At 42.9% G+C, this 13,366-nt stretch overlaps 1 protein-coding gene across 2 annotated transcripts in view; it reads left to right on the forward strand.

The window, feature by feature from the left end:
• The first annotated feature begins 12,436 nt into the window (after positions 1–12,436).
• The window catches only part of ADPRS (ADP-ribosylserine hydrolase), a 52,404-nt gene continuing 51,474 nt past the window's right edge, over positions 12,437–13,366 (forward strand). The window contains exon 1 of one of the 2 annotated variants that reach the window (XM_075336032.1): positions 12,437–12,623. In XM_075336032.1, the coding sequence (XP_075192147.1) occupies positions 12,482–12,623 (142 nt within the window). In that variant the 5' untranslated portion in view covers positions 12,437–12,481. Of the gene's footprint in view, positions 12,624–12,721; positions 12,930–13,366 lie in introns of those variants that run through there. The other variant, XM_075336031.1, reaches the window with a different exon arrangement.

The following is a 13,366-nucleotide window of genomic DNA, read 5'->3' on the forward strand; positions in this document are numbered from 1 at the left end:
TATCTCGAGGATTATTAAAAAGTACCATGTACTTTGTGTTCAAATTTATCGTGCGACTTTTCTTACCCTGACAAAACATGTTTTGTACCAGGTAGAAAATGCTGAGGTTTCTGTGGTGTACATACTTGGTAAATGCTTTTTCTATCTCGCAGTTATCACTAGCACTCTCCATTAGGTCATCAACAATAGTCAAATTTACCTTGTCAGGCGGGAATAAGTCATCATCTACGAATGTATGCGGCAGACCCTCCACAAATCTGATGTTGGGAAAAGAGAGAGAAACTTCATCATACAGTTTTTGCCAGCATGAATAAAACCAAACAATATTATCGGGTTTGTGCGAAAAATGGGTTTCAATATTATGTAATAACTGTTTTACGAAATAACTTTTTCCAGAATTAGATGGCCCTGCTAGAATACAGGAGAATGGGTGCTGCAGTCTCGGGTCCATCATGATCCGCAACTAATAGCCGAATGGAAGGGTGGTAAAATCGTCTAACAGCCGGCGCTTTGTGTAAACACACTTTTGTGTTTTGCGTAATGGCCTTGTTTCGATATCCCAGTACTTTTTATTTCTCACAATACCCGATTGTTCAATGATAATACGTCTCTGGGTTTCTGCGTCACAATTACGCGGATAGTCCAGTACTAAATCTTTTAGACTGTTGAAATTAATAGATTGTGTGTTAGCAACATTGAGTGTTATACCCTTCACTTTTAAAACAGTTTTGCCATTATTGAGTTTGTATCCGTAGGTTTTTGGGCCCGCAGATACAAATTCGGTGATGTAAGTGTCCTCGGGTATCTCACTGGTCAATTCCCCCAGGTAATCACCTAAAGTCGGGTTCCACTCACCATCTCTCTGCACAAAAATAACTGAATCTGTGTCGTGATAAAGACACCTTTCCTGCAACCGGTCCAGCAGAGAATAAAGCTCTAGTCTGGCATACGCCGTTGTAAAACAGGCAATAAAAATGTTTGTGTTTTTGTTGACGGTGTGGTGTCCTTTTGCATATTTCCAATTAATGGTCGCTGTTTCATCATCAATAAAATGAAGCATTGAAACGTCATAGTACGGTAGAAACACATGCTGAAAAAGCTCATCGGGGTCACTAACAATGCTGGTACAAGGTAAATTAGATCGCTGTGCAAACTTACCCCATAAAGAATTTAAAAACAGCTTAGATATTTGCCTCTTAGCCGGATTCACGCCTATATCTTCATGGTGCAACTGCACACCTTCTCTCTCTAGAAAACAGTCAATGTATTGCTGTTTCTTGGCGTCATCAGTGCACCAGCTGGGATAGCCGGAAGCTTCCTGCTTATCCCTAAGATGTAATTTAATGTACGGGGCAAACAGATCATCACTGGTTTCAGGAAAATGCCAGATTTCATAGATGTGCGCTATCCTGTAGCCTTTTTCTACAGCCAGCTCGATCTCTATAGTGCACCATGTACCTGTCAGAGACCTTTCTTCGTCAGTATGACCGCAAACCTCTGTCTGTGAATTTTCAGCGCATGTGTAGCAAAGAGGGAACATTAATTTTTTGTTGAGTTTTACTGGCAGAACAGGAAAAAATAAATCTCTTGGGGGGTAGACCTTGACTTTGGCAATGCCAAAGTATTTTTTAATGAAACCAAAATTCTCATAGATAATGTGCGGATGGCCTACAGGGTAGGTTTTAGTTTTGTTTACAAAGGGGTACAGGCTTGTGAAATCATAGTAATGTAATGTTTCCCCATCTTCCAGACTGTGATAGAGTTTAATGGCGTTAGTACGACCCCCATAAAGTGCATCACGGGGCTCTAAAGGTTTGGGGAAATCCATTTCAAGAAGAAATGATTGAAGGTTGGAATCTTTTTCAATCATTTCATTCCACTCATGCTCCCAAATCAATCTCACTGTGTAGCCCCAGTACTGCAAGTAACGCTTTTTAGCTAGAAAGGCATAATATAACTGGCCATAGGATGTGTTTGTGACCTTATTTGTGTCATTTTCATTATAACATACAGGGCAGCCATGGTAAAAACAACCCTGAAATTCAAAGGCTATGTGTTGGTTGTTAACACAGGCATAACCGTCTAAAAAATATTTCCCGACTTGTTTTTCACCACCTCTCAAAGCATGCTGAATGGCGATGTTCTCTGTGTGTGCTACATACATGAGCCACTGTATAGCGGGGGACGAAAAACGCTTTTTTGTTTTGTGATGATTATCACCAGGTAAAATGGCGATGGTCTGTTTTGGAAGAAATTTAAACCTGTACATGGCCATGCATACAGATGCCAAGGTGATGAGCTGAAACGGATCAACACATCTGGGCACTACAATTTTTTTCTTTTCTCGTTTACAGTATATGCTAACATTTTTCCTCGTCATGTCCATAACCCGCTCTCTATAGAGTTCACACGAGCGTCTCAGAATCTCAACATCTTGTTTGCAATAAGATTTTAGCTCAGACTTAAAGTCAAAAATGGTGTCTGTCTGGGCATCATACCACCCCATAAACTCACCTTTCTCACTAGGTGTCATATACTCCACCCCGTAATATTTTACAGGTGGTAGGGGACCCACATAGTTTTGATTTTCCTCAGTATTAAAAAAGTGTGGGAAATGACCTTTTGAACCCGAAAAACCCATAGCTTGTGGTAGCTTACTAAGCTTCATGGGGATGAAATTGAGCGAGTCTATGAATCTTATTCCCAAATCAGGTAACGTCACACACAAGAGACGACCACCTTGGGCTATCAGCTTCACTTGTAGTTTTTCAGCAATCAACTCCTTAACAATAAAGTAACCGTCATATCTGCCGGCATTGTGGGCTATACACGTATAGCCTGAAAATTTACCGCTGGTTAAAAACTGAACAAAGTCATGAGTGCATGTTTTACCTTCAAACTCCCAGGAAGGGTGTCCATACAGCGTTGTGGCATAAATGTAATTTGGGATGTGCGTGCCTGTCTCCTGCATGCATTCAAAGTCATAAAACATATATCGATCTGTCTCGCCCTTTGGTACATACTGCTGCATGTAACAAAGATGATCATCAAACTTATTTAGGCGCATGCGACAAACAGAGCAACGCAGACCGCTACATTTATGCTCAGTCTCGCTATTTCTGTACACAAAATGGTGACATTCATCACAAAATGTTTTCATCCTGCAGAATGTTGGGTTATCTACAGCTAATTGCATGTGGTTATCTAAGCACCTGCTCGAGCGACAATAGACACGACAGATAGGACACCGAGGTTGTTCCGCAACAGGGCTTTCCACACAGGCCTCTTTTTGACAGGCTTTACAAAAATACTGACAAGAATGATTATATTTGTGATGAAACACCGAATTGCATCTTTCACAAAAGTAAGCCTCACCGATAAAACCCTTCATATTTTTGATTCCATAGTAGTGATTATCATGATGCAATATGAATACGGTTTTGACCCTAGCTGTATTAGCTGTTTGAAAGTACCGCCAATCACCCTTATTGTAGTACAACACTTTAATTGTGACGTCCAGATGATTCTCAAAATCTGCAATATCGCTAAAGCTTACTAGCTGACTCTCAGGGATACCCAGGGCTGTGTGTATGCTTTTAGCGCGGCTCAATAAAATGGCGTCACTGACATCTGTGTCAGCCATCACTGCACACACACTAACAGCAAAACACAGATTTGTGCTGTGATTTTAACAATTACAGCACAAATCTGTGTTTTGCTGTTAGTGTGTGTGCAGTGATGGCTGACACAGATGTCAGTGACGCCATTTTATTGAGCCGCGCTAAAAGCATACACACAGCCCTGGGTATCCCTGAGAGTCAGCTAGTAAGCTTTAGCGATATTGCAGATTTTGAGAATCATCTGGACGTCACAATTAAAGTGTTGTACTACAATAAGGGTGATTGGCGGTACTTTCAAACAGCTAATACAGCTAGGGTCAAAACCGTATTCATATTGCATCATGATAATCACTACTATGGAATCAAAAATATGAAGGGTTTTATCGGTGAGGCTTACTTTTGTGAAAGATGCAATTCGGTGTTTCATCACAAATATAATCATTCTTGTCAGTATTTTTGTAAAGCCTGTCAAAAAGAGGCCTGTGTGGAAAGCCCTGTTGCGGAACAACCTCGGTGTCCTATCTGTCGTGTCTATTGTCGCTCGAGCAGGTGCTTAGATAACCACATGCAATTAGCTGTAGATAACCCAACATTCTGCAGGATGAAAACATTTTGTGATGAATGTCACCATTTTGTGTACAGAAATAGCGAGACTGAGCATAAATGTAGCGGTCTGCGTTGCTCTGTTTGTCGCATGCGCCTAAATAAGTTTGATGATCATCTTTGTTACATGCAGCAGTATGTACCAAAGGGCGAGACAGATCGATATATGTTTTATGACTTTGAATGCATGCAGGAGACAGGCACGCACATCCCAAATTACATTTATGCCACAACGCTGTATGGACACCCTTCCTGGGAGTTTGAAGGTAAAACATGCACTCATGACTTTGTTCAGTTTTTAACCAGCGGTAAATTTTCAGGCTATACGTGTATAGCCCACAATGCCGGCAGATATGACGGTTACTTTATTGTTAAGGAGTTGATTGCTGAAAAACTACAAGTGAAGCTGATAGCCCAAGGTGGTCGTCTCTTGTGTGTGACGTTACCTGATTTGGGAATAAGATTCATAGACTCGCTCAATTTCATCCCCATGAAGCTTAGTAAGCTACCACAAGCTATGGGTTTTTCGGGTTCAAAAGGTCATTTCCCACACTTTTTTAATACTGAGGAAAATCAAAACTATGTGGGTCCCCTACCACCTGTAAAATATTACGGGGTGGAGTATATGACACCTAGTGAGAAAGGTGAGTTTATGGGGTGGTATGATGCCCAGACAGACACCATTTTTGACTTTAAGTCTGAGCTAAAATCTTATTGCAAACAAGATGTTGAGATTCTGAGACGCTCGTGTGAACTCTATAGAGAGCGGGTTATGGACATGACGAGGAAAAATGTTAGCATATACTGTAAACGAGAAAAGAAAAAAATTGTAGTGCCCAGATGTGTTGATCCGTTTCAGCTCATCACCTTGGCATCTGTATGCATGGCCATGTACAGGTTTAAATTTCTTCCAAAACAGACCATCGCCATTTTACCTGGTGATAATTATCACAAAACAAAAAAGCGTTTTTCGTCCCCCGCTATACAGTGGCTCATGTATGTAGCACACACAGAGAACATCGCCATTCAGCATGCTTTGAGAGGTGGTGAAAAACAAGTCGGGAAATATTTTTTAGACGGTTATGCCTGTGTTAACAACCAACACATAGCCTTTGAATTTCAGGGTTGTTTTTACCATGGCTGCCCTGTATGTTATAATGAAAATGACACAAATAAGGTCACAAACACATCCTATGGCCAGTTATATTATGCCTTTCTAGCTAAAAAGCGTTACTTGCAGTACTGGGGCTACACAGTGAGATTGATTTGGGAGCATGAGTGGAATGAAATGATTGAAAAAGATTCCAACCTTCAATCATTTCTTCTTGAAATGGATTTCCCCAAACCTTTAGAGCCCCGTGATGCACTTTATGGGGGTCGTACTAACGCCATTAAACTCTATCACAGTCTGGAAGATGGGGAAACATTACATTACTATGATTTCACAAGCCTGTACCCCTTTGTAAACAAAACTAAAACCTACCCTGTAGGCCATCCGCACATTATCTATGAGAATTTTGGTTTCATTAAAAAATACTTTGGCATTGCCAAAGTCAAGGTCTACCCCCCAAGAGATTTATTTTTTCCTGTTCTGCCAGTAAAACTCAACAAAAAATTAATGTTCCCTCTTTGCTACACATGCGCTGAAAATTCACAGACAGAGGTTTGCGGTCATACTGACGAAGAAAGGTCTCTGACAGGTACATGGTGCACTATAGAGATCGAGCTGGCTGTAGAAAAAGGCTACAGGATAGCGCACATCTATGAAATCTGGCATTTTCCTGAAACCAGTGATGATCTGTTTGCCCCGTACATTAAATTACATCTTAGGGATAAGCAGGAAGCTTCCGGCTATCCCAGCTGGTGCACTGATGACGCCAAGAAACAGCAATACATTGACTGTTTTCTAGAGAGAGAAGGTGTGCAGTTGCACCATGAAGATATAGGCGTGAATCCGGCTAAGAGGCAAATATCTAAGCTGTTTTTAAATTCTTTATGGGGTAAGTTTGCACAGCGATCTAATTTACCTTGTACCAGCATTGTTAGTGACCCCGATGAGCTTTTTCAGCATGTGTTTCTACCGTACTATGACGTTTCAATGCTTCATTTTATTGATGATGAAACAGCGACCATTAATTGGAAATATGCAAAAGGACACCACACCGTCAACAAAAACACAAACATTTTTATTGCCTGTTTTACAACGGCGTATGCCAGACTAGAGCTTTATTCTCTGCTGGACCGGTTGCAGGAAAGGTGTCTTTATCACGACACAGATTCAGTTATTTTTGTGCAGAGAGATGGTGAGTGGAACCCGACTTTAGGTGATTACCTGGGGGAATTGACCAGTGAGATACCCGAGGACACTTACATCACCGAATTTGTATCTGCGGGCCCAAAAACCTACGGATACAAACTCAATAATGGCAAAACTGTTTTAAAAGTGAAGGGTATAACACTCAATGTTGCTAACACACAATCTATTAATTTCAACAGTCTAAAAGATTTAGTACTGGACTATCCGCGTAATTGTGACGCAGAAACCCAGAGACGTATTATCATTGAACAATCGGGTATTGTGAGAAATAAAAAGTACTGGGATATCGAAACAAGGCCATTACGCAAAACACAAAAGTGTGTTTACACAAAGCGCCGGCTGTTAGACGATTTTACCACCCTTCCATTCGGCTATTAGTTGCGGATCATGATGGACCCGAGACTGCAGCACCCATTCTCCTGTATTCTAGCAGGGCCATCTAATTCTGGAAAAAGTTATTTCGTAAAACAGTTATTACATAATATTGAAACCCATTTTTCGCACAAACCCGATAATATTGTTTGGTTTTATTCATGCTGGCAAAAACTGTATGATGAAGTTTCTCTCTCTTTTCCCAACATCAGATTTGTGGAGGGTCTGCCGCATACATTCGTAGATGATGACTTATTCCCGCCTGACAAGGTAAATTTGACTATTGTTGATGACCTAATGGAGAGTGCTAGTGATAACTGCGAGATAGAAAAAGCATTTACCAAGTATGTACACCACAGAAACCTCAGCATTTTCTACCTGGTACAAAACATGTTTTGTCAGGGTAAGAAAAGTCGCACGATAAATTTGAACACAAAGTACATGGTACTTTTTAATAATCCTCGAGATAAATTACAAATTGTTACGTTAGCACGCCAAATGTACCCCGGAAAAACGCGCTTCTTCTTAGAAGCTTTTGAGGATGCCACACGGGAGCCTTATGGGTATTTGCTGGTAGACTTGAGAGCCAATACCCCTGAGGATCTTCGTTTAAGGACGGGGTTGTTTCCACCAGCTATGCCAGCTGTATATATCCAAAAGAAAATTACTTCTAAAAACTGAATTTTACACTAAATCAGACATTCTATGCTGTGCACGCAGTGTTGTAAAGATGTCTGAGAGAATCCGGCGTAACTGGGCTCTCTTAAAAACGCTGGTGAAGGCAACTCCTGCTGTCAGAAAAACTATTTTATGCAATGCGAGCCGTGATTTAATTACAGCCATTGCAGAGATTGCATTAAACATCTTGAAAGGGCGAATTCCTCTGAAAAAGCGGCAAAAAAATATACTAAAGAAGTGGCGTAAAGCTATAAGAACCCTGAGTGATAAATCACAGCCCATAAAGAAAAAGAAACGTCTACTAAAGCAGACCGGCGGGTTTATAGGTCCTCTTTTAGGCTTTGCAATCCCGATAATAACAAGTCTACTCACGGGCAAATAATGCAACATACAGAGAAAATGTATCTAGTCCCCAAACAAGAACTAATCAAACTATACCCTCCAGTTAGCGGCAACATACGACAGAATGTTATTCGCCGCCTTGATGATGAAATTAGCGAAATTTTACAGCGTCGTGACATACCAGACGATGTGAAAATTAAAAAATATAGCGATGTACTACAGAGATACTTGGTTCATGCTAAACACGATGCGATGGAATTATCAACTTTAAAGATCATTAACACTCCCGAGTCTGATCATCAGCAATTGTCAAATTCAGACCCTAATGAAAACAAAACAGCCATTGAAATTGTAAGTCATGTAAACCAGCGATATAAAAAGAATGCAGAATTTTTACTAAACAGACTGCTGCAGAACAAAAATATTACATCGTGGAATGATAAAAACGAGTTTATTTTCAGAGGTTCTGTAATACCGGGATCGAACATGTTGGATTTAGTACGTAATACAACACAGAGCCATGCCTTGACTAACAGAAATTTACCCCAGGGATGGAATACGTTTATGCAGGCAATGGCCGAGTTAAATATACCGTCTACCATAGTGGGTAATCCCACTACTAGAGCGCTTTTAGACAGCTTAAAAATGCCCATCAATGAAGCTAGTGGCATATCTAAACCTCAGACTCTATCGACACCACGCCGTCCAATTCAATCTTTACATTCTCCATTAGGTTTGACACAAGCAAGTTTGCTGCCTAAAAAAAGGACTTTCCCGATACTGCAATCAATGTGGCTCACAATGTAACAGCTGGACTGATGAATTGTGATGCTCTAAATAATTATGTAAGAGACGTAACATATGTGTATTATTAAATAGTGTATTATGCCAGTGATTATAATTTTATATTGTACTGTTTTACAAGTGTAATGTATATGACGTTTTGCATTCCTACTGAATTGATGTGCAACTGAATGTAATTAAATTCTGAGCAATAAACTTTTTAAATTTTGATAGTGTGTCTGTCTTTCATTTTATACAAACAGTATAAAACACAACCTGTCTTTCATTTTTATACAAACAGTATAAAACACAAACTTTCTACATGGGTGCTATAAGAAATGCGTAATAGTATAATTGGCCATATACATAATATGCCCAACCAAATTACACTATCAGAATGGGTGCTATAAGAAATGCTATATAGCATAAGACGCGTAATAGTATAATTGGCCATATACATAATATGCCCAACCATATTACACTATCAGAATGAATTCTGTATCAAACGCCTATAAAATAAATTTGGCCATATACATAATATGCCCAATCAAATTACACTAGCAGAATGAATTCTGCAACAAAACCACACTGAATAAAATGGTATGATTCCAAACAATTACACTAAATCAGATTTCTCATAATCAGTGAATAAAATAGTGGGATTAAGCATTTACACTATCAGGATTGCACTATCAAATCCCTAATCAAAAGCCTAATCAAAAGCCTATAAAATATAGGGCCTGTGTAGTTGCACTATCAAATCCCTAATCAAAAGCCTAATCAAAAGCCTATAAAATATAGGGCCTGTCAGGAGAGGGGAGGGGGTGTGTTTAATACACTTTGATAGGGTTTGATAGGGGCGGGGCACCTGTCAGATTTGACGAGACATATGGCCCCCTTACTACTCGCACGCCGGTTTTTTTAATTATTTATTTATTTTACTGCACAGTATAGACACGCCTACTGGCTGCTGTGATTGGGTGCAGTGAGACACCTGTCACTCAGCGTGGGGGGCGTGTCTGACTGCAACCAATCACAGGCGTCTGTGGGTGGGGAAAGCAGGGAATACGAGATTGATTAATGAGCGGCCGGCATATTCAAAGTAATTGTTGCCGCGTATTCTCTGCACAGCTGTTCCTCGCCGCGCTGGTGATCAGGGAGCGGTATGAGCCGGGGGAAGAAAAAAACCGAGCGCCAATGTAAGTATGACTGAGAACAGCAGAAAAAAAGGTAAGTATACTGAATTTAATTTAAAAAAAATAAAAATAAGATCGCTAGTGTAAATACGCACACGCACGAAACGTGCTGAACACGGACATACTCTGTGTGCGGTCCGTGCAGGCACGGACCCATAGAATTTAGCGGGTCTGTGCCTGCGTGCTGCCGGCCAAAAACGGACTTGTCGTCCATGCAGAAAAACGCACACACGTACTTATCACACGGACACACGTTCCGTGTGATTTTACGTGTGTGTGCCATCTACCATTGAATAACATGGGTCTCCGTGTGTACGTGTCTCCGGTACGTGCAAATACGTACCGCACACGTACAAAAAAACAGATGTGTGTTGTGGGTCTCAGTCAGTGTACCTAGACTCATTCCTGATAGCTTTGGATGAACTCCTTCAGTCAGTGTGCCTAGGCTCATTCCTGATAGCTTTGGATGAACTCCTTCAGTCAGTGTGCCTAGGCTCATTCCTGATAGCTTTGGATGAACTCCTTCAGTCATTGTGCCTAGGCTCATTCCTGGTGACTTGGGATGAACTCCTGTATGCCTAGGCTCATTCCTGATAGCTTTGGATGAACTCCTTCAGTCAGTATGCCTAGGCTCATTCCTGGTGGCTTGGGATGAACTCCACTGTGCCTAGGCTCATTGCTGATAGCTTGGGATGAACTCCTTCAGTCAGTGTGCCTAGACTCATTCCTGATGGAGTTCATCCAAAGCTATCAGGAATGAGTCTAGGCACACTGACTGAAGGAGTTCATCCCAAGCTTTCAGTCAGTATGCCTAGGCTCATTCCTGGTGGCTTGGGATGAACTCCTCTGTGCCTAGGCTCATTGCTGATAGCTTGGGATGAACTCCTTCAGTCAGTGTGCCTAGGCTCATTGCTGATAGCTTGGGATGAACTCCTTCAGTCAGTGTGCCTAGGCTCATTCCTGATAGCTTGGGATGAACTCCTTCAGTCAGTATGCCTAGGCTCATTCCTGGTGGCTTGGGATGAACTCCTCTGTGCCTAGGCTCATTGCTGATAGCTTTGGATGAACTCCTTCAGTCAGTGTGCCTAGGCTCATTGCTGATAGCTTTGGATGAACTCCTTCAGTCAGTATGCCTAGGCTCATTCCTGGTGGCTTGGGATGAACTCCTCTGTGCCTAGGCTCATTGCTGATAGCTTGGGATGAACTCCTTCAGTCAGTGTGCCTAGGCTCATTGCTGATAGCTTGGGATGAACTCCTTCAGTCAGTGTGCCTAGGCTCATTGCTGATAGCTTGGGATGAACTCCTTCAGTCAGTGTGCCTAGGCTCATTGCTGATAGCTTGGGATGAACTCCTTCAGTCAGTGTGCCTAGGCTCATTGCTGATAGCTTGGGATGAACTCCTTCAGTCAGTGTGCCTAGGCTCATTCCTGGTGACTTGGGATGAACTCCTGTATGCCTAGGCTCATTCCTGATAGCTTTGGATGAACTCCTTCAGTCAGTATGCCTAGGCTCATTCCTGGTGGCTTGGGATGAACTCCTCTGTGCCTAGGCTCATTGCTGATAGCTTGGGATGAACTCCTTCAGTCAGTGTGCCTAGGCTCATTGCTGATAGCTTTGGATGAACTCCTTCAGTCAGTGTGCCTAGGCTCATTGCTGATAGCTTGGGATGAACTCCTTCAGTCAGTGTGCCTAGGCTCATTGCTGATAGCTTGGGATGAACTCCTTCAGTCAGTGTGCCTAGGCTCATTGCTGATAGCTTGGGATGAACTCCTTCAGTCAGTGTGCCTAGGCTCATTGCTGATAGCTTGGGATGAACTCCTTCAGTCAGTATGCCTAGGCTCATTCCTGGTGGCTTGGGATGAACTCCTCTGTGCCTAGGCTCATTGCTGATAGCTTGGGATGAACTCCTTCAGTCAGTGTGCCTAGGCTCATTGCTGATAGCTTTGGATGAACTCCTTCAGTCAGTGTGCCTAGGCTCATTGCTGATAGCTTGGGATGAACTCCTTCAGTCAGTGTGCCTAGGCTCATTGCTGATAGCTTGGGATGAACTCCTTCAGTCAGTGTGCCTAGGCTCATTGCTGATAGCTTTGGATGAACTCCTTCAGTCAGTGTGCCTAGGCTCATTGCTGATAGCTTGGGATGAACTCCTTCAGTCAGTGTGCCTAGGCTCATTGCTGATAGCTTGGGATGAACTCCTCTGTGCCTAGGCTCATTCCTGGTGGCTTGGGATGAACTCCTCTGTGCCTAGGCTCATTGCTGATAGCTTTGGATGAACTCCTTCTGTGTGCCTAGGCTCATTCCTGGTGGCTTGGGATGAACTCCTCTGTGCCTAGGCTCATTGCTGATAGCTTGGGATGAACTCCTTCAGTCAGTGTGCCTAGGCTCATTGCTGATAGCTTGGGATGAACTCCTTCAGTCAGTGTGCCTGGGCTCATTGCTGATAGCTTGGGATGAACTCCTTCTGTGTGCCTAGGCTCGCACACTGGCTCTGTCACACACGGCTGTGCCCGCCCCGTTATTGGTGCGGACTCGGGGCATTTCCTGTCAGTGTGCAGCTTTTCCCGCCCAGTAATGGCTGAGTTATGCCGGTTCCGAGGCTCTCTGCTCGGTGCACTGGTCGGGGACTGCTTAGGCTCCGAGTTCGAGGGACTTGAGACGGTGACCCAGGAATCAGTGGGCGAGTTCATGCGCGAGCTGGAGACCAGGTTGGAAGGTGAGCGGCCTCCGTCTGCTACTCACGGGCAGCTCCAGCTTCATGTTTTTTTTGTACGTACAAAGCTTTATTGACAACGGGTCACCTGCTTATAGACACGACTGTTCCGTACAACGGAGAAAGCCGCTCGCCTGGGCCCGGTGATTGGCAGCCGGCCTGCCATGCTCGTGTCTCGCTTCCGGGGTGCCCTTCTGGGGGCGCTGCTCGGGGACTGTATGGGGGCTGTGTTTGAGGCTAGGGGGTCGGTAGCCACTCGGACCGTGCTCGGCTTTATCCAGGGACTGGAGACTAATGTGAAGACACAAGGTAGGAGGTGCCAGCACCAGGAGGAGCAGGGCAGAGGGCTGCGGGCAGATGTGGCTGTTGTCCCTAGCAACAGACTACATCATCCCAGGAGTCTGGTTGGTATAGCATGGCATCATATAGGGTAGTGTAAACTGGGGAGCGGGGCGCCCCCTTCTCCAGGAGACAAGCTTTAATCTATAGCTTGCCATTTTTCAAATATTTATAATTTTAATATTCAGCATTTCTTCTTACTTTTTAGTATATATGTCTCTATGGGTCTAGAATTTACATTCACTTGATCACTTGTACTATGTATTGAAATTGACGTGATTTTTCATTACTATGATATGGATGACCTCTCTGCAGGATGAGCCATGAATATTAGATTTGTAGGGCTCGGGCATCCCCACAATCAGCAGTTACCATCTCCAGTAGTGGAGTAGTGATCTGTACACAGC

This window comes from Anomaloglossus baeobatrachus, chromosome 2, assembly GCF_048569485.1.
Source record: "Anomaloglossus baeobatrachus isolate aAnoBae1 chromosome 2, aAnoBae1.hap1, whole genome shotgun sequence".
Lineage (NCBI taxonomy): Eukaryota > Metazoa > Chordata > Amphibia > Anura > Aromobatidae > Anomaloglossus > Anomaloglossus baeobatrachus.